Here is a 23,662-nt window from a genome sequence, read left to right as displayed (position 1 = left end):
TTCTCCACTATCACCTGATGAAGGAGCAGCGCTCCGAAAACACGTATGCTTCCAATTAAACCTGTTGGACTATAAGATGGTGTTGTGTGATTTTTAACTTTGTACACCCCAGTCCAACACTGACATCTCCAAATCAAATTTTATTGCTTGCAATCTTATCTGATCATGTGTCCCCTCAGGTCATCTCCTTCCAAATCAGGTATATTTTTGGATACTGTTGGGGGAGATGGCTCACCAGGGGAAGGCAGAAACAGCCACGCTCATGGTGCCCGGCTGGCTCTGCTGTATAGAAGGCCAGGAAAAAGAGTGGAAGAGCTACAATCAGAGTGGATTCAATTGTAAGGGGAGTAGATAGATAGTTCTGTGGTTGAAAACGAGACTCCCGAATGGTATGTTGTCTCCCAGGTGCACGGGTCAGTGATGTTGCAGATTGGCAGAACATTGTTAAGGGGGAGGGTGAAAAGCCAGTTGTTGTGCATTTAGGTACCAATGATATAGGGAATAAATGGGATGAGGCCCTTCAAGCAGGACTTAAGGAGTTAGGAGCCAAGTTAAATAGTAGGACCTTAGACGCAGTAATCTCAGGATTGCTACCAGTGCCCGTGCTAGTCAGAGTAGAAATGAAATAATAGGCAGGATGACCATGTGGCTTGAGAGATGGTGCAGGAAGAAGGGGTCAGATTTTTGGGACATTGGGACCAGTTCTGGGGGAGGTGAGACTGTTACAAATTGGATGGTCTACACCTGGGCCGGACTGAAACCAATGTCCTTCAGTGTGCTTTTGCTAACAATGTTGGGGAGGGTTTAAACTAATGTGTAAGGGGGATGGGAACTAAATGAGGAGGTAGTAACTAAAGCCTGTAAGGAGCTAGATAATGAAGTCAGCGTGACTAAGGGGAATCAGGAGGCAGGGAGCAGATGATGAATACAAAGGGACGGGTGGTCTGAGGTACATTTGTTTTAATGCAAGAAGTGCAATAGATAAGGCAGATGAACTTAGGGCTTGGATTAGTACCTGGGAGTATGATAATAATGTTATTACTGAGACTTGGTTAAGGGATTTGATTGGTAACTAAATATCCCAGGATATTGATACTTCAGGTGGGATAGATAGGGAGGTAAAAGGGGTGGAGGAGTTGCATTACTGGTCAGAGAGGATATCACAGCTGTGCTGAAGGAGGGCAGTGAGGCAATACGGGCTGAGCTCAGAAAAGGAAAGGGTGTGGTAACAGTGCTGGGCCTGTACAACAGGCCTCCCAAAAGTGAGTGGGCAATAGAGGTACAAGTATGTAAACAGATTATCGAAAGATAAAGGAGCAACAGGGCGGTATTGATAGAAGATTTTAATTTTATCATAGAACATAGAAGAATACAGCGCAGTACAGGCCCTTTGGCCCTCGATGTTGCGCCGATCCAAGCCCACCTAACCTACACTAGCCCACCATCCTCCATATACCTATCCAATGCCCGTTTAAATGCCCATTAAGAGGGAGAGTCCACCACTGCTACTGGCAGGGCATTCTATGAACTCACGACTAGCTGAGTAAAGAATCTACCCCTAACATCTGTCCTATACCTACCACCCCTTAATTTAAAGCTATGCCCCCTCGTAATAGCTGACTCCATAGGTGGAAAAAGGTGCTCATGGTCAACCCTATCTAAACCCCTAATCATCTTGTACACCTCTATCAAGTCACCCCTAAACCTTCTTTTCTCCAATGAAAACAGCCCCAAGTGCCTCAGCCTTTCCTCATACGATCTTCCTACCATACCAGGCAACATCCTGGTAAACCTCTTCTGCACCCGTTCCAGTGCCTCCACATCCTTCCTATAGTATGGCGACCAAAACTGCACACAATACTCCAGATGCCGCCGCACCAGAGTCTTATACAACTGCAACATGACCTCAGGACTCCGGAACTCAATTCCTCTACCAATAAAAGCCAGTACGCCAGATGCCGCCTTCACTGCACTATTTACCTGGGTGGCAACTTTCAGAGATCTGTGTACATGGACACCAAGATCTCTCTGCTCATCCACACTACCAAGTATCCGACCATTAGCCCAGTACCCCATCTTTTTGTTACTCTTACCAAAGTGAATCACCTCACACTTAGCTATATTGAACTTCATTTGCCACCTTTCAGCCCAGCTCTGCAGCTTATCTATATTCCGCTGTAACCTGACACATCCTTCCTCACCGTCAACAACTCCACCGACTTTCGTATCATCCGCAAACTTGCTCACCCAACCTTCTAGCCCCTCCTCCAGGTCATTTATAAAACTGACAAACAGCAATGGTCCCAAAACAGATCCTTGCGGAACACCGCTGGTAACTGCACTCCAAGATGAACCTTTACCATCAACTACTACCCTCTGTCTTCTTCCAGCCAGCCAATTCCTAATCCAAACCTCCAACTCGCCCTCAATGCTATACCTCCGTATTTTTTGCAGTAGCCTACCATGGGGAACCTTATCAAAGGCCTTACTAAAATCCATATACACCACATCTACCGCTTTCCCCTCGTCCACCTCCTTAGTCACTTTCTTGAAGAGTTCAGTAAGGTTTGTGAGGCGCGATCTGCCCTTCACAAAACCATGCTGACTATTCCTTAATCACATTATTCCTATCCAGATGTTCATAAATCCTATCCCTTACAATTCTCTCTAAGACTTTGCCCACAACAGAAGTGAGGCTCACCGGCGTATAGTTACTAGGGTTATCCCTACTCCCCTTGAACAAGGGAACCACATTTGCTATCCTCCAGTCTTCTGGCACTATTCCTGTAGACAACGAGGACATAAAAATCAAGGCCAATGGCTCTGCAATCTCCTCCCTTGCTTCCCAGACAATCCTAGGATAAATGCCATCAGGCCCAGGGGACTTATCTATTTTCACCCTTTCCAGAATTTCCAACACCTCTTCCCTACATACCTCAAAACCGTCCATTCTAATTAAGTGTGACTCAGTATTCACATCGGCAACAATGTCCTGTTCCTGAGTGAATACTGATGAACAGTATTCATTCAGTATCTCCCCAATCTCTTCAGCCTCCACACGCAACTTCCCACTACTATCCTTGACGGAACCTATTCCTACCCTAGTCATTCTTTTCTCAACATTGAGTGAGATTCACTTAGTGCTAAAGGTCTAGATGGAGCAGAATTTCTAAGGAGCATTCAGGAGGGTTTTCTAGAGTAGTATGTAAATAGTCCAACTTGGGAAGGGGCCATACTGGACCTGGTGTTGGGGAATGAGCCCGGCCAGGTGGTTGAAGTTTCAGTAATGGATTACTTTGGGAATAGCAATCATAATTGCATAAGTTTTCGAATACTCATAGACAAAGACGAGAGTAGTCCTGAAGGAAGTATGCTAAATTAGGGGAAGGCTAACAGTACCAAAATTCTGTAGGAGCTGGGGAATGTAGACTGGGAGCAGGTGTTTGAAGGTAAATCCACATTTCATCTGTGGGAGGTTTTTTAAAGAAAGGTTGATTAGAGTGCAGGAGAGACATGTTCCTGTGAAAATGAGTGTTAGAAGTGGCAAGATTAGGGAACCATGGATGACAGGTGAAATTGAGAGACTGGCTAGGAGGAAAAAGGAAAGATACATAAGATCTAGGTGACTGAAGACAGATGAAGGTTTGGAAGAATATCTGCAATGTAGGACCAATCTGAAACGAGGAATAAAGAGGGTTAACAGGGTTAGGCAGAATCCCAAAGCCTTTTATTCATATGTAAGGAGCAAAAGGGTAACTAGAGAAAGGGTTGGCCCACTCGAGGACAAAGGAGGAAAGTTATGAGTGGAGTCAGAGAAAATGGGTGAGATTCTTAACGAGTACTTTGCGTAGGTATTCACTGAGGAGAGGACATGACAGATGTTGAGGTTAGGGATAGATGTTTGATTACACTCGGCCAAGTCAGCATAAGAAGAGACATTAAGCTGGACAAGTCTCCAGGTCCAGATGGGATCTACCCCAGGTTACTAAGGGAAGCAAGAGAGGAAATAGCTGGGGCCTTAACAGATATCTTTGCAGATACCTTGAATGTGGGTGAGGACTGGAGAATTATTAATGTTGTCCCAGATACTCCAGGTAATTATAGATTGGTGAGCCTGACATCTGTGGTAGGGAAGCCATTGGAGAAGATACTGAGAGATAGGATTTATTCCCATTTGGTATAAAATGGGCTTATCAGTGATCCGCAACATGGTTTTGTGCAGGGAAGGTCGTGTCTTATCAACTTAATTGAATTCTTTGAGAAAGTGACAAAGTTGATTGATGAAGGAAGGACTGTTGATGTCATAAACCATGGACCTCAGTAAGGCATTTGATAAGGTTCCCAATGGTAGGCTGATGGAGAAAGTCAAGGTCACACCGTAGTAGCTAGATGGATAAAGAACTGGCTGGGCAACAGGAGACAGAGTAGTAGTGGAAGGGAGTTTCTCAAAATGAGAACTGTGACCAGTGGTGTTCCAAAGGGATCTGTGCTGGGACTACTGTTTTTTGTGATATACATAAATGATCTGGAGGAAGGTACAGGTGATCTGATTAGCAAGTTTGCAGATGACACTAAGATTGATGGAATGGCAGATGGTGAAGAGAATTGTCAGAGAATACAGCAGAATATATATAGATTGGAGAGTTGGGTGGAGAAATGGCAGATGGAGTTCAATCCGGACAAATGTGGGAGATCCAATTCAAGAGCACACTATACAGTAAATGGAAAAATCCTGGAAAAAAAATTTATTTACAGATACATCTGGGTGTTCAGATCTGATGTACCCTGAATGTGGCAACGCAGTTCAATAGTGGTCAAGAAGGCATACAGCATGCTTTCCTTCAGCGGACAGGGTATTGAGTACTGGATTAGTGGTGCTGGAAGAGCACAGCAGTTCAGGCAGCATCCAACGAGCAGCGAAATCAACGTTTCGGGCAAAAGCCCTTCATCAGGAATAAAGGCAGTGAGCCCGAAGCATGGAGAGATAAGCTAGAGGAGTGTGGGGGTGGGGAGAGAGTAGCATAGAGTCACAACATGGTTGAAGAGCTTCAGAGCAGAGGAAATGACCTGGGAGTTGCAGTGGGAGAGGGACTCCCTGAGATTCTTGTAGAGAGAGGAGGAAAACTTCTTCAAGGCAGGCATCCTTGCAAGAGGATTCGCAGTAGGGTTAAAATCAACAAGGTAAAAACAATGACTGCAGATGCTGAAAATCAAATACTGGATTAGTGGTGCTGGAAGAGCACAGCAGTTCAGGCAGCATCCAACGAGCAGCGAAATCAACGTTTCGGGCAAAAGCCCTTCATCAGGAATAAAGGCAGTGAGCCTGAAGCATGGAGAGATAAGCTAGAGGAGGGTATTGAGTACGACTGTTGGCAGGCCATGTTACAGTTGTATATGACTTTGGTTTGGCCACATTTGGAATACTGCGTCCAGTTCTGGTTGCCACATCACCAGAAGGATGTGGATGCTTTGGAAAGGATTCAGAGGAGGTTTAACAGGATGTTGCCTGGTATGGAGGGCGCTAGCTATGAGGAGAGGTTGAGTAGATTAGGGTTATTTTCATTAGAAAGGCTGAGGGAGTACCTGATTGAGGTCGACAAAATCATGAGAGGTATAGACAGAGTGCATAGCACGAAGCTTTTTCCCCAAGAGTGGGGGACTCTATTACTAGGGTGTCACGAGTTCAAAGGGAAAAGTTTGAGAGATATGTGTGGAAAGCTCTTTACACAGAGGGTGGTGGGTACTCGGGACGCATTACCAGCAGAGGTGGTAGAGGCAGACACAATACTGTCATTTAAGGTGTAAATAAACCGATACGTGAATCGGCAAGGAGCAGAGGGATACAGATCCTTAGAAAATAGTGACAGGCTTAGGTAGAGGATCTGGGTCAGCTCAGGCTTGGAGGGACAAAGGGCCTGTTCTTGTGCTGTAATTTTCTTTGTTCTTTGATATTCAACTGTTCTGGAAATGCCAAAATGCCTCGAAATAGAAGCATCATAAAATTTATTAAAATATCTTGTTTATATCCATCCCTTCATTACATCGGGATGTACTTTGCATATCATAAGGCAATCAGATAGTGAATGTTATGAGACTGAACCCTGATTTTCAAATAAGAAATATTTCATCTTTTTTCAGAACCTGCTTAAATGGTGCTGTATTGCATGCTCCAAACTCTCTCTGGCATGGCGACAGAATTCTCTGGGGAAATAACCACTTCTTTAGGTATGTCCTTGTGTACTTGTGTATGATTTTTGAAATATTTAGTTTATTTATCGTTCTTTCTGAGCAAATTATAGAATTCATTTTGCTACTTCCTTTCTCCTCTCCCACCTATTCACTCACCCTGTTTTCCATTGTTGCTGTTCTGCCATAGTGTCACCTTTTTCTTGTGAATCACTCCTTTAGATCACTCCTCAAATCTTTTAACCTTAAGGAGAAACAGCCCAAGTTTATACAACTTAACATAAAAACTTAATTCTTTAATCAAGCTTGCAAGTCAGCAGAATACCTGCTCCAGGTCCTGTTATTCTTCCTAATCTGTTTTTGTACTCAAAATTGGACAAGATTCGACAAATGGGGTGCAACTAAGGCACTGTGCATTTAAAACATAACTACTACGTCTTTACGATGAGATAAAAGGTGATATTCCATTAGCCTTTATGTAACTCTGTACTGAATTTTGGTGATTTGTTTACCTTGAACTCAAATACTTGTATTCCATCACATCATTTAGTCTCTTGTTATTAATGTTACGATTTTGTTTTCAATCCATTCAATACGGAAGACCTTACTGACCTTCACTTCAAACTTCCATCTGCCACAGTTTATTCACTCCTCTAATCGGCATATGTCCTTCTGTATTTTGATGTTTTTATATTCACGAACTTCCTAACTTCATGTTGTGAGCAGGGTTTGATGTACAACTGTCTTCATTTGATTAATTGATATAGTAAAAAGCTCAGCACCAAGAGTAGAACCTTGGAGAACATAATTTGCCATGTTGCCTTTCTTTTCCCTCCATTGTATGGACAGAATTTCATCTGGACTCATCAAGAGGGCTAGGCGGCGAGGGGTGGGGCACTGTAAAATTCGGAGAAAGGTTGATGGGTATTTACTGAAATCCTATTTCCTCCAATCCAGTCAGGAGTGGGAAAGATGGATGATGGCCCTTGCTGAAGGCTAAATGATGCCCAAATGCCGCCAATTAATTAGCAAAATGGGCCTCAACCAGTCACTGGTATACTCCTGCAGGCAGGATTGGTGCTTCTCTGGTGGCCACGATTTAATGTAGTTGGTCACATTGCAGTCGTGCACGGGTAAGCACCCTGCCAGTCAGGCACTGTCTGGGCCATGAAGCACCCTGTCCTCATGGCAAAAGCTGCCTATTGGGAAAGACTCCCTGCTCTTAGTAATATGACCAGGTGAGATGGGGTGAATTGGTTCCCCCTTGGATGGTGCCAACAAATATTTTTCTCATTTTCTTTACTGTTTGTCTGCTTTCTGCTAAGCAACTACAGAAATACACTTCATATGTGTGTTGTATAGTCTGGCTCCATTGTCTTTCTAACCTATATATTGCAGGCAGCCCCTTAATTTCTGATGCGTGTAACTTCTGTCACAAATGTAAATTAAACAGAAGCTGCTAGTTCCTTGACGCTTGACTCAGTTGACTGATACCATTCATTAAAATGGTACTTTTCGTTCAGGTGATTTTGTTTATTCCACTTTGGTTTCCTGAACTTGCCTCAATCTGTGGTCAAATGATTGTTGCAATCTTTTAGATCAATGCTTCCTCCTTTTGTAAAACCATTTTAATCCATAAAGACTTTGGTAATAAACTCAATTAATAACCAAATTTACATCCACGCATTCCCTTTCAAGATGTCGGCATCAACCATACCCACAGAGACTCTTCTTCCTCCTCTTCCTCCTCCTCTCCCCCCCTCCACCCTGCCATTCACCTTGTCAGAGAGCCATAGAAACATACAGCACGGAAACTGACCCTTCAGTTCAACTAATCTGTGCTGACTAGATATCCTAAATTGCCCATGACCTTCTCAAAAGATTCAATAGTTAATGAGACATGATCTACCCTGTCTGCCTGCTACAGTCTTTCGATATGAAATAAGTTTGAACATTCTCAGTTTGTTTTATTTTGGGCGTAAAGTCTCATTATTGAACTGATCATAATTCAGCAGTCAGAAGCTATGAAAATGTCTGCTTTTGGAAAAATGGTGCAGGACTGGTTGGTGTTAAGAGACTTTGTGAAAGCAGTGCTCAAGGAGGTAACTTCTGTGCAGACCTGGGAGTGCTTGATCTTAATGTTGGATTGTTTCATAATTTGGTTGCCATTATCCTGACTTTGGGAAGTGAACCTTTACCAAAATCAAAAGATCAAATGTTCCTGCAGAATTTAAATATGCGTTTCCATGTTAACTAAATATTGTAAGTGTCACTGCATAAAGGCAATGTTGTGGTATTGAAGTTAGAGTTTTGTTTAAACAACTTTTTTTTTAAATAAATAGAATTAACCTACCAATGAGGAAGAGGAGAGACAAATTAAAAGAATATGAGAGTGAGGCAAATCGAGAATATGGTGCAGAGCAAGATGTGGAGACAGCAAGTGAAGCTTCATCCGAACCAGATTATAATTATGAATTCGCACAGATGGAAGTCATGATGAAAGCTCTCAGCACAAATGGTGAGCAACAGACTCTTGGCAAACTTGAGAGTTGTGATAATGTCATCACTTTCCTTTATTTCTTCTTTGCACTTGTTGCAAGCTTGAAGCATTCATCACTAGTGCCTTCCTTTGAACAATATCTTCAAGACTTCATGTGAGAAAAGTACTGATTTCTATGCCTCTGGTATTACATCCAGACACTCTCTTTTCTGCCAGTATTTTACCCAAGTTTCCTCAGGTATTGTCTCAAACAGCTGTGTAAGCAGCTGAGGTATCACAGGATTTCGCATCTAGTTTTTAGCATTTTTCATATTTGGATTTTGTTCATAATATTAAAATGTGATTCAATTTAGATGTATACCATAATCCCATTCAACAACTTGGGTAAAATTCTCATGCTACCACAATGAAAAGAATGAAAGTTTACCATCTGTTCTGTAGGATGGCACCTTAATATGCAGAGCTCCTTCATTACTGCATTGGATTAGTCCAGATTCCCCTGTAGTGGGGCTTTATTCTCAAACTCTGGCTCAGGCAAGAGGTCTGACCATGGATGACTCATTGAATTAAGTATTTCAAAATTCACACTCTCTTCTGAAAGCTAGAGAAGAATGTGCTGTTGTTTTTATTGTGTATCTGACTAGTGAGTTTGGAAATTGTATCATCCTTGTATGTGTCACCTTTGATTTTGAAGCTGTACAATCAAGGGAATTTTTGATTCCTTTAAAACATCTGGGATTTTTCCTCTGAACATTTAAAAATAACTTAAGTATTTGCGTCAATTATAGAGATCATTTCTAATTTTCCTGAAAATCAAATCTTTTATCTGGAAGCATTCCCAAATAGAGGAATTTAAGTTACAAAAGCCATTTTTAAGTAGACAAAAGGAGGAGAGTCAAGAATGTGTTGCTGGAAAAGCGCAGCAGGTCAGGCAGCATCTGAGGAACATGAGAATCGACGTTTCGGGCAAAAGCCCTTCATCAGTACCTTGTAGAGAGAGGAGGAGAACGTCTTCAAGGTAGACAACCTTGCAAGAGGCTTCGCAGTAGGGTTGAAATCAACTAGAAGAAAGTGAGGATTGTAGATTAGTGTCGAGAGCATGGTGCTGGAAAAGCACAGCAGGTTGGGCAGCATCAGAGGGGCAGGAGGAGAACAAGGCTAAAGGGAGAAGGTAACAAGCACCAATGCAGAGAAAGAAGAGATACACAAAGAAATAGATGATTCCTAGCAGGTGAAGCAATCAAAGCACTCTACAAAAAGGCAAAAAGAACAATTGAATTCCAGAAACTTCCTGTGAAATAATGCATGACCAAGATCAAAGGGATCGAATCCACAAAACCTCAGGCATACATAAAAACTAAGAATTTGTAGCTGGGGTCCAGGTTGAGAACCAAAGTTTATGAATGATCAGCTGAAAAGAAACTCTGGTAATCTACACCATGAAGATTAATGCAACATGAATGAGCGAGGCTTTGTAGATGTGTGACGTTTTAGTGTTAACTGTATACACCTGTCTGGGAATGAGATTGCACATTGGGTTACCGTTATACATCGTGTTGTGGGTGCTCGTGGCTGCCTGTGATTTCTTTCTGCTGTGTTGACAATTTAGCATAAAATTTAATGTTTTCAATTTGAAGCGTCAGTTGCTTGTTTAATTTATGCTGATTCTGATTTGGGTTGAAATGCAAGTTGCAAGAAGTGAAATCCTGATGATAATTTCTTCATTTGTGATTGTACTTGGGTAAATTTAGTTATAATGATTTATGGTTTCCCAGCAGGAATTTTAACAACGGTGTGGGGGGTGATTTTGTATTACTATGAATTTGCATATTAAAATGCTACAATGCAGTGTGCTTAGGTTGTTCGATTTATTGCAAACTGGCCGTAAGTAAGGTGTCTGTCTGATTTTATAGATCCTGTTCAGAATGTTGTGCAGATTCTCGAGAAGCAGTATCTTGAGGAGAAGAAGAATGCACTTGAAGAGCAGCGGCTAATGTATGAGCGTGAGCTGGAGCTCCTTCGTCAACAGCTGTCACCAGACAGGCTACACCGGCATGGCATCGAGAGATTGTCATTCACCTCTCAAACTGCACAACAAAAAGTGAAACTTTGGTCTGAAGAGAGGTACGGCTGTTTCAGTGAGAGGTGGGAATTTACATCTTATTAATAGGTGCATGTATGATTATTTGGGGTGAGAAAATCAAATGGTCTTCGTTGTGCAGCCCTTTAAGTGCACGTTAATGGATTGAAAGCAATAATATTTCCTTATAGCTGTTAGACTTTTCGTTGATTTATTAACTAATATTGACCTTCTATTAAACCCAGTTTTTCAGAAATATGATCTCAACTAATGATTAATGCACAAGCTTTACCGTCAACAAGAGAACTCTTGAAACAATTACAATTTGCCTTTTCCAGGATGCAGCCTTGCAATGTTGGGGAATACAGCACTACATATATTAATTGTTTTCGTGGACTTCATTAGGTTCAATCAGCTAAATTTGGAATTGCTGAGGCTTTAATATTACATTGCCTTGTCACAGGGCAAAACTGACATGTTTGTATAAAAACATTCCATTGTAGTTTTTCATGGCCTCCTCGCTCCATTCTCTAATTATTTTCTTGGGTGTGACTCCATTTCCAAACAGAAAATTGGGAAAAACACTTAACCAACAGATGATATGCGCTGTGTTAGTTGACTGTGTTGAGCTTTAGGTGAAAGTGAGGACTGCAGATGCTGGAGATCAGAGTCGAGAGTGTGGTGCTAGAAAAGCACAGCAGGTCAGGCAGCATCCGAGGAGCAGGAAAATCGACGTTTCTGGCAAAAGTCCTTCATCAGTCCTTCTTGATGCTGGGAGCCTCCAGGGTGGAGAGATAAATGGGAGAGGGGTGGGGCTGGAGGGGGAAGGTAGCTGAGAGTGCAATAGGTGAATGGAGGTGGGGGTAAAGGTGATAGGTCAGAGGGGAGGATGGAGTGGATAAGTGGGAAGGAAGATTGACAGGCGGGACAGGCCATGAGGATATTGCTGAGCTGGAAGATTGGAACTGGGGTAAGGTGGGGGAGGGGGAATGAGGAAACTGATGAAATTCACATTGATACCCTGGGGTTGGAGGGTCCTGAGGCAGAAGGTGAGGCGTTCTTCCTCAAGGCGTCAGGTGGTAAGGGAGTGACGATGGAGGTCCAGGACCTGCACTTGCTTGGCAGAGTGGGGGGGGGTGTTGAAATGTCTAGCCACGGGGCAGTGGGGTTGATTGGTGCAGGTGTCCCAGCAATGTTCTCTGAAGCACTCTCCGGGTAGGCATCGTGTCTCCCCAATGAGGAAGAGACCACATCGCAAGCGATGGATACAGTAAATGATGTGTGGAAGTACAGTTGAAACTTTGGATGTGGAAGTCTCCTTTGGGGCCTTGGATGGAAGTGAGGGGGTAGGTGTGGGCGCATGACAGTGACAGGGGAAAGTGCCGGGAGGGGACGGTGGGTTGTTGGGGGGGGGGTGTGGACCCGATGAGGTAGTTGCAGAAGAAACTATCTTTACGGAAAGTGGCAGGGGTGGGGAGGGAAATATATCTCTGGGATCCATTTGTAGGTGGCAGAAATAGCGGAGGATGATGCGATATATATGGAGTTTGGTGGGGTGGAAGGTGAGGACTGGGGAGGGGAGGGGTTCTATCCTTGTTGCGGTTGGGAGGACGGGGCTCGAGGGTGGAGGTGCGGCACGTGGATGAGATGCGCTGGAGGGCATCATCAACCACATGGGAGGGGAAATTGTGGCCTTTAAAGAAGGAGGCCATCTGGTGCCTTGTGTGGTGGAACTGGTCCTCCTGGGAGCAGATGCGGTGGAGGAATTGGGAATAAGGGATAGCATTTTTGCAGGAGGTAGGGTGAGAGGAGGTGTAATCCAAGTAGCGGTGGGTTTGTAGAAAATGTCAGTGTTGAGTTGGCCACTGTTGATGGAGAGCCCCAGAAAGGGGAGAGGGGTGTCAGAGATGGTCGGTGTGAATTTAACGTCGGGGTGGGAATGTGTTGGTGAAGTTGGTGAACTGCTCAACCACCTCTTGGAGCACGATGTGGTGCCAATGCAGTCATCAATGTAGTGGAGGAAAAGGTAGGGAGTGGTGCCAGTGTAACTGCGGAAGATGGACTGTTCCATGGAACCAAAATAGAGGCAGGCTTAGCTGGGGCCCATGCAGGCGCCCATGGCTACCCCTTTTTGTCTGGAGGAAGTGGGAGGATTCGAAGGAGAAACTGTTGAGGGTAAGGACCGGTTCAGCCAAACGAATAAGAATGTAAGTGGAAGGGTGCTGGTGGGGATGTCGGGAGAGGAAGAATCGGAGGGCTTGGAGGCCCTGGTCATGGCGAATGGAGGTACATAAGGCCTGGATGTCCATGGTGAAGATGAGGCATTGGGGGCTTGGGAATTGGAAGTCTTGGATGTAGTGGAGGGCATGGGTGGTGTCCCGAATGTATGTGGGGAATTCCTGGACCGGGGATGGGAGAGTATCAAGGTATGTGGAGATGAATTTGGTGGGACAGGAGCAGGCTGAGACAATTAGGTTGGCCAGGGTTCTCAGGTTTGTGGATTGTTGGGTAGGAGGTAGAACTGTGCAGTGCGGGGTTCCTGAACTGTGAGGTTGGAAGCTGTGGGTGGGAGGTCCCCTGAGCTGATGAGGTTGTGTATGGTCTGGGAGATGATGGTTTGGCGATGAGAGGTGAGGTTGTGGTCAAGCGAGCGGTAGAAAAAGGTGTCTTTGAGTTGGCGCCTGGCTTCAGTGGTGTAGAGGTCAGTGTGCCAAACTACCACTACACCAGTTGAGCATTGCCTGGTGTGACTTAGGACAATTGCACTGCCACGGCGCAGTCTGCTGCATTTGCTATAAACAGCGATGATGGGTTGAGAAGTTGCAAACTTCACTGGCTTCTGTTTTTCTGTGCCGTATTTTTGGCCAAATGAGTTTTTCATTCCTGATCTCCAACAAGCTTGCAAAACAATCAACCTCCAGATATCAGGGTTGTCAACTTTTGTGGTTGAGACAACTGCTGTCTTCCAGGTGTCAGTGTTGATGCCCACCACCTTCATGTCTTGCATGTCGGTCACATAGTCAATGTGTTTATCAGTCTGTCCATTTGCTGATGAAGGCGTTCCATACAATGCAATAATAGTGTGGTTGTGGTTCTGTTCGCAGAGCTGGGAATTTGTGTTGCAGACATTTCGTCCCCTGTCTAGTGACATCCTCAGTGCTTGGGAGCCTCCTGTGAAGCGCTTCTGTGTTGTTTCCTCCGGCATTTATAGTGGCCTGTCTCTGCTGCTTCCGGTTGTCAGTTCCAGCTGTCTGCTGCAGTGGCTGGTATATTGGGTCCAGGTCGATGTGTTTGTTGATTTGAATCTGTGAATGAGTGCCATCTCTGTAGGAATTCCCTGGCTGTTCTCTGTTTGGCTTGTCCTATAATAGTAGTGTTGTCCCAGTCGAATTCATGTTGCTTGTCATCTGTGTGTGTGGCTACTAAGGATAGCTGGTTGTGTCATTTCGTGGCTAGTTGGTGTTCATGGATGCGGATTGTTAGCTGTCTTCCTGTTTGTCCTATGTAGTGTTTTGTGCAGTCCTTGCATGGGATTTTGCTCATGCTGGGTATCGGGTCCTTCGTTCTGGTGAGTTGTTGTCTGAGAATGGCTATTGGTTTGTGTGCTGTTGAGTCCTAGTGGTCACAGTAGTCTGGCTGTCAGTTCAGAAATGCTCCTGATGTATGGTAGTGTGGTTAGTCTTTTGGGTTGCGGCATGTCCTCGTTCCGTTGCCTTTCCCTTAGGCATCTGTTGATGAAATTGTGAAGGTATCCGTTTTTGGCGAATACATTGTATAGGTGTTCCTCTTCCTCTTTTTGCAGTTCTGGTGTACTGGAGTGTGTTGTGGCCCTTTTGAATAGTGTCTTGATGCAACTTCTTTTGTGAGTGTTGGGGTGGTTGCTTTCGTAGTTTAGGACTTGGTCTGTGTGTGTGGCTTTCCTGTATATCTTTGTGGTGAATTCTCCGTTCGGTGTTCTCTGTACCATCACGTCTAGGAATGGGAGTTGGTTGTCTTTTTCTTCCTCTCTAGTGAATCGGATTCCTGTGAGTGTGGCGTTGATGATCCGGTGTGTGTTCTCTATTTCTGTGTTTTTAATGATTACAAAGGTGTCATCCACATATCTGACCCAGAGTTTGGGTTGAATTTGCGGTAAGACTGTTTGTTCTAATCTTTGCATTACCGCTTCTCCTATGAACGAGGACATGCCGCAACCCAAAGGACTAGCCACATTACCATACATCAAGAGCATTTCTGAACTGACAGCCAGACTACTGCGACCATTAGGACTCATAACAGCACACAAACCAACAGCCACGCTCAGACAACTCACCAGAACCAGAACCCAGCATGAGCAAAACCAATGTAGTGTACAAAATCCCATGCAAGGACTGCACAAAACACTACATAGGACAAACAGGAAGACAGCTAACGATTCGCATCCATGAACACCAACTAGCCATGAAATGACACGACCAGCTATCCTTAGTAGCCACACGCAGATAACAAGCAACATGAATTTGACTGGGACAACACTACTATTATAGGACAAGCCAAACAGAGAACAGCCAGGGAATTCCTAGAGGCATGGCACTCATCCACAGATTCAATCAATAAGCACATAAGGACCCAATATAGCGACCACTGCAACGGACAGCTGGAACTGACAACCGGAAGCAGCAGATTCAAACCACTACAAATGCCGGAGGAAAGATCACAGAAACGCTTCACAGGAACTCCCAAACACTGAGGATGTCACCTAGACAGGGGACAAAACGTCTGCAACACAAATTCCCAGCTTGGCGAACAGAACCACAACAATGAGCACCCGAGCTACAAATCTTCTCGCATACTGTGGTATTGTTAGTGTGGAATAACTCTCTGGTGAAGTCTTGACGCTTGTCAGCAATGTACATAGACACACTCTGAAAATGACTTGAATGCGTTTGGTAGCAACAAAAAGAAGAATACGCTAAAGACCATTCGGTGCTCAAATGTAACCTTATTAATCACCAAAAATTCGGGTGTTGTACTGTAAAACTTCCCTTGTTCACATCGAGGATACCTTCCATTGTGTTGTATGGCTCCCCTCATGCTAAATGGAACTGATTTTCACTGACTACGGTTTTGCTGATGCTCCTTGATGCCGTATATGAGATTCTGAGGCCATCAGCAGCCGTTGAATTGTGTTTATCAACCATCTGTGATCTTATTTACAGCATATCCCAGTTCTACCAACATCATGAAGCTGTGCGATGAATCCTGGTTCATTGATGAATGAAGGAGGGCACAACACAAATCGTACTAGGCATACCTAAACATGAGGTGTCAACTTAGCTACAACATAGGACAATTACCTGCCTTCAGCAGAAGCACCATGCAAAAAGCAAGGTGAAACAATCCAGTAACTAACCCATCTGATCTAAGTTCTGCAGTCATACCATATCAAGTGGTGAACAAAAAAATAATAGGATTATACCACAAATATCCCATTGTCAATGATTGGGGAGCTCAGCACATTAGTGCAAATGGCAGGGCTGAACTATTTACATCTATCTTCAGCTAGACATGCGGAGTGGGTGATCTGTCTCTGCTTCCTCCTGAGGTCCTCAAGGTCACTGCCAATCATCATTCATTTTGATTCACTTCATGTGGCATGAAGAAACAGCTGGAGGAGCTATTAGCATTCACAGCATTCCGCCAATAGTAGAGAGTAGTAATGAAGACTTTACTCTAGATATAGCTGTGTCCATATCCAAGCTGTTCCGGGACAGCTACAATACTGGCATGTACCTGATAATGTGGAAGGGTGCTCGGCTATGTCCTGTCCAAAAGAAGTAGGACAATGAAATCTGGCCTTGTGGAATACTCTTTACCATCAGCAAACGTTTAGAAGAGTCATCAATTGTGATATTTGCAAAGGAATAACCTGTTTGTTGACACTGCATTCCTTGCCTCATTACATTCTTAATCTAAACACAGACAACAGAGTGGAACTCCAGAGCCATGGGTAGGAATAGCCGCCTTTGACAATGAGGTAATATTCGACCTAGTATGGCATCATGGAGCCATAGAAGAACTGGAGTCAGTGAAAATCAAGGGAAGGTTTTCACTGTTTTAAGTTCTTACCTTGCACAAAAACCAGTAACTGTGCTTGTTCAAGGTCATTAGTCCCAGCCACAAGACATCACTAAGCTCAATCAATTACTTTTCCTCCATCATGAGGTCAGAAACAGGGATGCGGAATAATCAGCGAACAATATTAAGCAAGATTTGTGATGACTCCAATTCTTAAGCAATCTGTGCCTGTATGCAGCAAAGTTAAAAATCACACAACACCACGTTATAGTTTAACAGGTTTATTTAGAAGTGCAAGCTTCCTGACCAGGTGTCTGACAAAGAAGCAGAGCTCCCCAAGCTAGTGCTTCCAAATAAACCTGTTGGACTATAACCTGGTGTTGTGTGATTTTTAATTTTGTTCACCCCAGTCTAATACCAGCACCTCCACATTATATGCAGCAAGACCCAGACAAAATCTAGGCTTGAACTGTTGTGGCAAGAAATATACGTGCCACGGAAGTGCCAGGCAATGACCATCTCCAACTATAGCGAATCGAATCATTGCACCTGGACTTCCATAATATTACCATCGATGGATCTCCCTACTATTAATATCCTGGGGAATTTCTATTAAACCGAAACTGAATGGGACCAACCATACAAAAACTGGCTTTAAGATTGTCAGGGGCTAGTAATTATTCTGGGGCTATCTCCTGTCTGCCAGTAATAGTTCACAATCTACAACGTACAAGTTGGAAATGTGATGGAAGATGCTTCACTTTCCTGGGTGAGTGCAACTCTAACATCATTCAGGATAAATCAACATATGTGGTTGACACCCTATACGCTACCCGAAATGTTCACTCCTTTCACCACTGATGTTTTGTGACAGCAATATGTACCATCTGCACATGCAGTACAACTCACCAAGCTTCCATCACCAGCACCTCTGAAACTTGTGACTGTTGCCACCTTGAAGAATAAGGGCAACAGACATGTGGGAACACCATCACCTGCAAATTCCCCTCAGCCATTCTTCATTCTGACTTGGAACTGTATTGTTATTTCCATCACTGTCACTGGGTTAAAGCCCTGGATCTCCCTTCCTAACAGTACAGTGAGTGTTCCTTCACACCCAAGGATTGTAGTGTTATAATAATGCAACTCACCAGCATGTTCTGCAGGGTAAATAGGGATTTACAGTAATTCCTGGCTTAGCTATCAATGCCCAGATCCCACAACAGATAAACAGAAAAAATGCATCAGCAACAAAAATGTTTGTGCAGATTCTGCAGATGTGCTGGTTTCTCTCGTACTTGATGTGATCACATGGTCTCGCAACAGTACACAGAGCTTTGTCCGTGATGTGTGAGTCAATAACTTTGCACAGCTCCTCCACTGTGAGTTATGCCAAGTAGGCTTTCTGTATGTCTCGAGATGCTTCAGCGACACTGTTCTGCACAGAATACAACTCTGTGTATTATTCCACTCATCTTTCCATCTGTTTATTTCAGTCAGTGATCACATCTTTTGCCTTTGTTTTTATGGAACCAATTTCTTTGATGGATCTGTTACCTTTTTGACCCCTTCCAATCCATTCTAGCCTTCCTAAACATCTGTATGTTTTATAAAGCATCAACCACTGGTCATTGACACATGAGTTAGTATGCTAGACCTTAGTTCATATGCTCTGCATTCACAGTCTTTTCACTGGGATCACTCTTGGAATTTATGAAAACCAAGCCCATGGATTCAGTGACATGTTCTATCATGATGGCGATAACCTTGAACCAGTCACTATTTTTCCATTATTCCTTCCCATGTTTTGAGAGTGCAAGGTTATCAATTGTGTCTCAAGTTGTGTTTCATTTTGTTAACTTTGTGGGACTGCCAGAGTGCATCTGTTCAATTGAATTGAGGAGCTCTTGGTTTTATGCAGTGAAGCAGCATAATTAGAAAATAGAAGGTTAACCTATTGTCCAATATTCCCTTCCTGTATAAGAAAAACACTTCGATGTATTATTCAATTGAATTTTGATATGTAAAGCATTTTTTAAAAGGGAATTATCCCAGAATGAATAACTCTGGAGTCACAGAGATGTACAGCACAGAAAAAAAAACCCTCAGTCCAACTCGTCCATGCCAACCAGATATCCTCACCTAATCTACTCCCATTTGCCAGCACATGGCCTATATCCCTCCAAACCCTTTCTATTCATATACTCATCTAGATGCCTTTTAAATGTTACAATTGTACCAGCCTCCTCCACTTCCTCTGGCAGCTCATTCCATACATGCACCACCCTCTGTGTGAAAAAGTTGCCCCTTAGGTCCCTTTTATATCTTTCCCTTCTCACCCTAAATCTATGCCCTCTAGTTCTGGACTTCCCCTCACCCCAGGGAAAAGACTTGTCTATTTATCCTATCCATGCCCTTCATGATTTTATAAATTTCTGAGGTCACCCCTCAGCCTTTGATGCTCCAGGGAAAACAACCCCAAAGAGACATTTTTACTTAACGAGCTTTTCAATGTGAAAATATTATGCAGTGGATAGTCTCTGATAGAATGCATCTTCTGCATAATTCTAAAAGTTACAAATTTGTGAATAAAAAGTTAGCCACAGACATTTCCATCATCGATAATCTGTAAATGTTTGTGCTTCATTTTTTTTTCTGTTTTTCTTCCTGTTGCAGAGATCAGCTGTTCCGCCACAGTCTGTCGAAGTTGAGAGAGCAAATAGTGAAAGCTAATGCTCTCGTGAGAGAAGCAAACTTTCTGGCAGAAGAGATGAATAAGCAGACAGATTATCAAGTTACTTTGCAAATTCCAGCAGCAAACCTCAGTGCTAACAAAAAGGTAGTCAAATTCATACATATAATCTACTCTTCATATACTCCAAATGAGCTACATGCTGCTCAGTTGTAAAGCTATCATGTGATTCCAGAAGCCCTGTTGGCACCACCCCAGGGAAGCTAGGACAACTCATTAGTAGCAACAACAACAATCTGTCTTGGTAACTTTCCTTTAATGTGGCAAAATGACCTAAAGTATTTCACAGGACTGATGGAAAGCAATTGAACATGAACAGCATGCAGATACAAGGACACATGCACAAAACTTTGTCAATAAGATAAGTTTTAAGGAGGAAAAGTAAAGAGTGCTGGGAAAGTTTAGTGAGTTATTCCCAGTTAACGTGGCCTTGACAGCTGAAGGCAGTGCTGTTAGTGGTGGAATTAAAAGACCATACATTTCTTGGAAGTTGTAGAACTGCTGAATGAGATTAGAGATTGGGAAGAAGGCATCATGAAGGGTTTTGAGTAGAAGGATGAGAGTTGTAAAATCTAGATTTTGTTCAACTGAGAGTGATAGGGTGCAAGTCAGTGTATGGGTATTAATTATCTAGCAATCGAATGTTTAATTGTGTTTAAGTAGTGTACATTTAACTGGAGATTCACATGTGCTTCTAAATATAGAAACTAATTTGAATGCTGGCTGTTGGAATAGGACATCCATCTCTTAATATGTCTTACTAAATGGAGACTTAAAACTGCAAATATTTAGATTCCACGCTTATCCTCACCATTGTCTTGAGTGAGTTTAATTTACAGAGTTGAGCATGGGAGAATGATTAGACGTAAAGGAACGGTCATGCCTAGAGGTAAAAGAGCAATAATGAGAGTTTCAGTAGCTGCTGAGCTGAAGCACGGGTGGATTCAGCTAATGTTACAGATAGGGAAATAGGTAGACTTAAACTGACACAGATATATAATCAAAAGCTCACTTTAAAGTCAAAAGTGCCACCAAGATGGTAAGCGTTGGTTCGTGTTCCAGAGAAAATCTCAGGAAAGCTAAACAGTGGAAAGCAACGTATATGAAAATATCAGGAATTATCCCTCCTGCTCCTTATATGAAACCCACCTCTTTCAAACTTTCACACTTGGAATCACTGTTGACGTAAGTTGCACTACAGGGGTTTGTGATACTGTCCTGTGTGATCTTTGGTAAGTATTGTTACTACCTGAAAATGTGTTGCTGGAAAAGCGCAGCAGGTCAGGCAGCATCCAAGGAGCAGGAGAATCGACGTTTCGGGCATGAGCCCTTCAGAAGGCTCACGCCCGAAACGTCGATTCTCCTGCTCCTTGGATGCTGCCTGACCTGCTGCACTTTTCCAGCAACACATTTTCAGCTCTGATCTCCAGCATCTGCAGTCCTCACTTTCTCCTCTAAGTATTGTTACTAGCCAAGATAATGTGGCTTTTGGGTGATTGGAATAAGCTAATAAAATCTTAGTATAGGAATGCATCCCTGCAACTTTGTGAGAAGATCAGTTGTTACAGAAATGTATGTATTCTCCTGCTTTTTAGCAGAACAGTCATCTTTGACCATTTATGGATTTTACCTTTTAATATAGGTGTAAAATCTTTGGTCTCAAATACTTCAGCCATTAATTTGTTTCTAAATCCTGAATTTGTACTTCACGTAGAAATTATATCACGAAAGTCCTTTTTAGTATATGGAGTCATAGAGATGTACAACATGAAAACAGACTCTTCAGTCCAACCCGTCCATGCCAACCAGATATCCCAACCCAATCTAATCTCAACCCAATCTAGTCCCACCTGCCAGCACCCGCCTCATATCCCTCCAAACCCTTCCTATTCATATACCCATCCAATGCCTCTTAAATATTGCAATTGTACCAGCCTCCACCACTTCCTCTGGCAGCTTATTCCATACACATACCACCCTCTGCGTGAAAAATTTGCCCCTTCAGTCTCTTTTATATCTTTTCCCTTTCACCCTAAACCTATACCCTCTAGTTCTGGACTCCCTGACCCCAGGAAAAAGACTTTGCCTATTTACCCTATATATAATCCTCATAATTTGGTAAACCTCGATAAGGTCACCCCTCAGCCTCCGACGCTCCAGGGAAAACAGCCCCAGCCTATTCAGCCTCTCCCTATAAGCTCAAATCCTCCAACCCTGGCAACATCCTTGTAAATCTTTTCTGAACCCTTTCAAGTTTCACAACATCTTTCCGATAGAAAGGAGACCAGAATTGCACGCAATATTCCAACAGTGGCCTAACCGATGTCCTGTCCAGCTGCAACATGACCTCCCAACTCCTGTACTCAATACTCTGACCAATAAAGGAAAGCATACCAAACGCCGCCTTCACTACCCTATCTGCCTACGACTCCACTTTCAAGGACCTGCACTCCAAGTTGTTTCTTAGTTGACGTTATGGTCTCTGTTTCAGCAGCCCCTCTGGAGGTAAATCACTCCATATTCCAATAACACTATATAAAAATAATATTCTTCTAACTTTTCTACTTTGTCCTTTCACTGGTATTCCTGAAGTTTGCACTAGTTCGCTATTGATTTTCTAACTGATCAATCCTTCCATTCATTATTTATCTCCTCAAAGTGTTAACAATTTTTAAAATTTCTTGCCACCACCAGAACCACCCCCCAACCTTCATAGTTTCAGCTTATTCAGCACAAGGTTCAAATTTCTGAGCTTTGTATCAGACTGGTCAACATTGGTTGTAATCCCTCATTTTTCCTGGGTTTGCAGACAAAGTCGCAGGTGTTTCCTTGCTAACACATACATTATATTAATTTTATTTATGTTCGAGCTTTCTGCATGTTGAAGATGCAATTTGTACTTCTGGCTTTCTATGCTATTCTGAAAAGTGAATAATTCAGTTGTGGAGAAGAAGAATTTGTAAACTGGCCGCCTGGCCAATAGTGGGCGAAAGTGAGGACTGCAGATGCTGGAGATTAGAGTCAAGATTAGAATGGTGCTGGAAAAGCACAGCAGGTCAGGCAGCATCCCAGGAGCAGGAAGATCGATGTTTTGGGCAGGAGCCCTTCAGGAATTCATAATGAAGGGCTCCTGCCTGAAACGTTGATTCTTCTGCTCCTCACATGCTGCCTGCCCTGTGCTTTTCCTGGCCAATAATGCCTTTTTTTCTCTTCAGGATATTCTGAGGATAGGTAGAGTGCTCTATAAATGCAAGCTTGATTTATTTTTCTTGTTTGCTGCTCACATCAGTTTGCCCTCAGTTCCAGAGTTTTTTTTCTGTCAGCAAATTGCAAATGGTTTTATTTGAATTTTATCTTCGTATTTTCATTATGGCCTCTGTCATTTGCATATATGACAACATGTGGCTTCTTGGAAATCATTTAATAATATTTGCATATATTGCTGATGTGCTTTACATCTACAGTGCACTTATCTCAGTCAGTGTTTCCCTTCTTACAGCCTTTTTGGCCAGTTAACTTGCTAATGCAAAACTGGAGGGAGCTGAAGACAATTCTATTTCTTATTGAACTTTGTTGATGAGTTCGAACACCAAAGCTTGACATTCACATATAAATGCTGATGGACCAACTGGCTCTTTCCAAAGACTTCTGTCTTTGTTTATGACTTGTAGTATTCAATGTATTTGTTTTGGCCCCACCCTGCCCCATTCCCATTATCCAATTGTTAGATCAGTCATGAGATATACAGTTTATACTGATAATCTGCGGTTTATTATTCCTACTATTTTAAACATTGTAAGCAGTTTTGAATTTGATGTTTTTCAAAATAGAGGGGAGCAATTGTGAGTGAGCCTGCTATTCAAGTGCGACGCAAGGGAAAAGGGACCCAAGTCTGGCCCATTGAGAAGCTGGAAAACAAACTAATTGATATGAGAGACCTCTATCAGGATTGGAAAGAGAAAGACATGGTAGAATATGTGAGTACAAGAAATGTTTTGATACAGAACTACTTTTGAGGAAATATTCCATAAATTCAGTTTAATTTCTTACTGGCATCAACAACAAACTGCCTAAACATAGAACATCA

General features: G+C 43.0%; 1 protein-coding gene across 7 annotated transcripts in view; it reads left to right on the top strand.

Annotated features, from left to right (window-relative positions):
- Positions 1–23,662, top strand: part of kif13a (kinesin family member 13A) — a 319,077-nt gene that overhangs the window by 206,866 nt on the left and 88,549 nt on the right. For 4 of the 7 annotated variants that reach the window (XM_072560889.1, XM_072560887.1, XM_072560892.1 and 1 more), the window contains exons 15-19: positions 6,139–6,225; positions 8,529–8,704; positions 10,600–10,810; positions 19,500–19,662; positions 23,406–23,552. In XM_072560889.1, coding sequence (XP_072416990.1) covers positions 6,139–6,225; positions 8,529–8,704; positions 10,600–10,810; positions 19,500–19,662; positions 23,406–23,552 — 784 coding nt within the window. Of the gene's footprint in view, positions 1–6,138; positions 6,226–8,528; positions 8,705–10,599; positions 10,832–19,499; positions 19,663–23,405; positions 23,553–23,662 lie in introns of all 7 variants that reach the window. The other 3 variants (XM_072560888.1, XM_072560886.1, XM_072560890.1) reach the window with 1 other exon arrangement.

This window comes from Chiloscyllium punctatum, chromosome 41 (assembly GCF_047496795.1).
Source record: "Chiloscyllium punctatum isolate Juve2018m chromosome 41, sChiPun1.3, whole genome shotgun sequence".
In the NCBI taxonomy this organism is placed as follows: domain Eukaryota; kingdom Metazoa; phylum Chordata; class Chondrichthyes; order Orectolobiformes; family Hemiscylliidae; genus Chiloscyllium; species Chiloscyllium punctatum.
This window is presented reverse-complemented; position numbering and strand designations above follow the sequence as displayed.